Source organism: Cupressus sempervirens, chromosome 5 (genome assembly GCF_028749045.1).
Source record: "Cupressus sempervirens isolate cs-2001-9-10 chromosome 5, ASM2874904v1, whole genome shotgun sequence".
NCBI classification, from domain to species: Eukaryota; Viridiplantae; Streptophyta; class Pinopsida; order Cupressales; family Cupressaceae; genus Cupressus; species Cupressus sempervirens.
Window position 1 is genome coordinate 271,202,513 of NC_143122.1, and position 3,351 is coordinate 271,205,863.

At 37.9% G+C, this 3,351-nt stretch overlaps 1 protein-coding gene across 1 annotated transcript; it reads right to left on the reverse strand.

Annotated features, from left to right (window-relative positions):
- Window positions 1-598: 598 nt before the first annotated feature.
- On the reverse strand, window positions 599-2,690 carry LOC149555611 (uncharacterized). Its single transcript, XM_089829727.1, has one exon. It carries the CDS (start codon window positions 2,101-2,103, stop codon window positions 1,018-1,020), a length of 1,086 nt encoding a protein of 361 aa, XP_089685853.1. The 5' UTR covers window positions 2,104-2,690; the 3' UTR covers window positions 599-1,017.
- Between the last annotated feature and the right edge of the window lie 661 nt (window positions 2,691-3,351).

A 3,351-nucleotide genomic window follows, 5' to 3' on the forward strand; every position in this document is an offset into this window, starting at 1 on the left:
TAGTGCAGTAAATTCTTAAAAATTCATTATAGATTTTTTTTTAAGCATAATATTTTTTTTTACAATTTAAAATATTTGTATACAAAGTATGAACTTAGAAACTTTATTAAGTTGACATATATTGTTAAAGTATAAGTACTTTCTAAAAGTTTATATTATTTTTAAAAACATATGAATTTTGAAACATGCGATATAGATTTTTCTAATTCATACTTCTATTATAATGATTTTTGAGAGGTTTAAAATGTAAAATAAAAAACATTAACATGACCATACTGTCATTAAAAATAGACATGACAGGCAGAGGTGACCCTGAAATTCCAGGCCCAGTGGCAATCACAGGAGACACCAAATTTATACTGTGAGTGAAAGTAACACACTGTACCTAACATCATCAGAATCTCAAGGGTGACCGTCAAATTCCAGACCAGGTGGCAATCACAACAAACACCAGTCACAAGGTAAGTTCAATAAATTCAAATAGAATTTTCATTATACTGTGAATGAAAGTAACACACTGCACCTAACATCAGCAGAATCTTAATCCATTAAATTATACCTTCGATTTGACAATTTCGACAAATGCCAGGCCTAAAAATTTCCAAAATTGGACGGCAAATTTCTCTTAAAAAATACCAATTGTGTTCAAGACAATCTGTACACAGAGCCGGACGGCCAAAAATTTATTGCAAGACTAGAGAAATCAATCCCCACAGTCACATGCTGCGGATTGGGAAATGTCCGATCACTCAGTTTTCCCTCAATTGGAGAAATGCTAGAGCGAATTCGTTCATTCCTTACATTTTCTCTTTACATCTCCTGTGCTTTGAGATTTTTGTGCTGATAGGAGCTGTCAAATTCAGGTACCCAAACTACAGCAACCACTCGTTACATTTCACTCACATATACTGATCCAGAAAACTTACTATGTACAATTGATCCATCATAAAAAGGCCAATATTGAATGAACCAAATCATAACGGGCCAATATTGAATGACCCGTTTCTTATCAACAAATCAAGGAATGTAATGCGATTTGTAGTTAGTTTTCGAATTACGGCTAAACTGTATTTCCGTGTACAAATTCCATACTCGTTTGTAGAAACAGAGGAGAAGTATGAAAGCCAGAGGAGCCATGGCGGATTTATATGGCAGGCCATGTTGAAGAGGAGGGGAATTGTGAATGTGAACCATCTTAAAAACATCCCACGCAGTGAAACCCCAAGCCAAAAACTCAAGACCCCACCTGCCCAAGTTGATAAAACGTGCAGCATTGCGATCATTCCACCATAGCCCACATGCAAGCCGAGAGACCAGACCAGAGAAAACCACAAAGCTCCCATATGACCATGCCCTGTAGAAGAAGGCCCCCCCTGCAACAAGAGCCTCTTTTCTACATATACAAGACCTACATATCCCTGATGACATGGACATTGAAGCATCAACTCCTGTATAATAAGGCAGAGTGAGTGCATCCACATATAGACTCCCATGTAACATACCAACAGCCATGGAAACCTCAAAAACAACAGCATTCAGATTCTTAGAAACTCCATTGATTTCATAGCCGGTGAATCCTAGAGCTGAAATATGAAGAAATTTAAGCCATGCAGGGGCCATGTAGGCCATGGGGAATACCCAATTGATTCTATGCCCCTTTGCTAGTACAAGAAGAGACAGGGGAAGCACTATGGGACCAGATGGAACCCAATATCTGGCCTTTCCCCTGCTGAAATCATGCCCAAATAGTCTCCCTCTCAATTCCCATATGACCACCCCGCTCAAACACAACCATGAAGCTCCTGCCAAAAACACTGCAATCCAATCTACAAAAGCCATGTAACTTCCTGGATATGTAGTATTGCAGTAGTAATGATATGGGCAGTTTATGGTATCTAGGGTTTCTTCAACCTGCCAGACCTTACATTTCAAAAAAGTCTTGGACAAGTACCCCCATTGTTCATCATCAGCAATAATAACTCCAAGGTTCTCATTCTCCCCATTGAATCCCCACAATGTCTCAGGCCTCCCTGATACAACTCCTCCAAACAATACCAGTGCCCACAGAGCTTTGGCCATTGATTTTGCAATTGAATTTGTCATTTTGATTACTGGGTTTGTTTTTGAAAAAAGAAGCAGCAAGAGGGTGCTGGTCCAAGGTACAAAACTCAACAAATACAAGACCACCGATAGTAGAAAGGCTGCGCAAAGTCAGCACGAGAGGTGCTGACAAAAAATAAAAGAAGAACAAGGCAAAGAGGCCATTATCCAAACAAACGCCAAAACTCACACTGCAAGGGAAGGCTGGAGAGAAACAACCAAAGTCTATAGACAGAAGACAGAAGAGCCAAACTCACACCACAGAAGATGGGGGCGTGAGTTCCTTCTTCAACTTTGGACAACTGTCCAAGCGATACAATCCTTAAGTTCCCCAACAAAGAAGACCCCGATAGGACAATGACCAGATTACTGGGTTTGTTGAGCACCTTGTAATGGCTACTAAGAAAGTGATTACAGCACCATCTCCCTATGAATTGTACAGGACAATTGGAAATCCTCCACAAAATACCAATAGTAACCGAGATTTTGCCATTGAATTTGCCATTCTTCTTACTGGGTTTGGTCAGTGCCTTGTAATGGCGATCGTGATGGTGATTACAATGTCATGTCCCATGAATTGTACATCGCAACAGAAAATGGAGTTGGGAGGGGCATTTCGTGTATTGAACAAGGAAGACGGTTGTTTGAATGTAAGGCCTGCTGTAATGTACAAGGGAAGGAATTGTTAAACAATACTTGTCTTCACCAAACATGATCTCTATCATGACTGAGACAAATAAGTTTATTCTATTCATTTTGGAATTCGTTGACGGCAATACATGTAGATTCCGGAGCTCAATCACTGTGGGATGAAATAAAAAGTACCGAATAAAAGACAGGGTATTAAAAGACAAACAGTGTTGACAATGAAATCAATATGCCTGTGAATTGTGTTGTAGATTTTAGCAATCTGCAGCTGTTTGAATATGGAGATTGCAGGAACCAGTCGCAGGAATTTGTCTTAAATTTTGCTATATATTTTAAGTTTATATATATATAAATATATATAGTTTTTTAAAATTATGAATTGAATGGAATTAGTCTCAAGTTTTAATATGGTTATATATATATATGGATGGAATAGAATGAGTCTCAGGGAAACTCAACACTTTTAAATATAAAATGATAATATAAGAAAATCAGAAATGAGAAATTATATTTTGGCTCATAGATAATTATGATTTGAACTTTCTTGGAAATGTCTTAAGTTTTGATGGTATAGAGTTCTATGGTACTCTATACATATAAAAA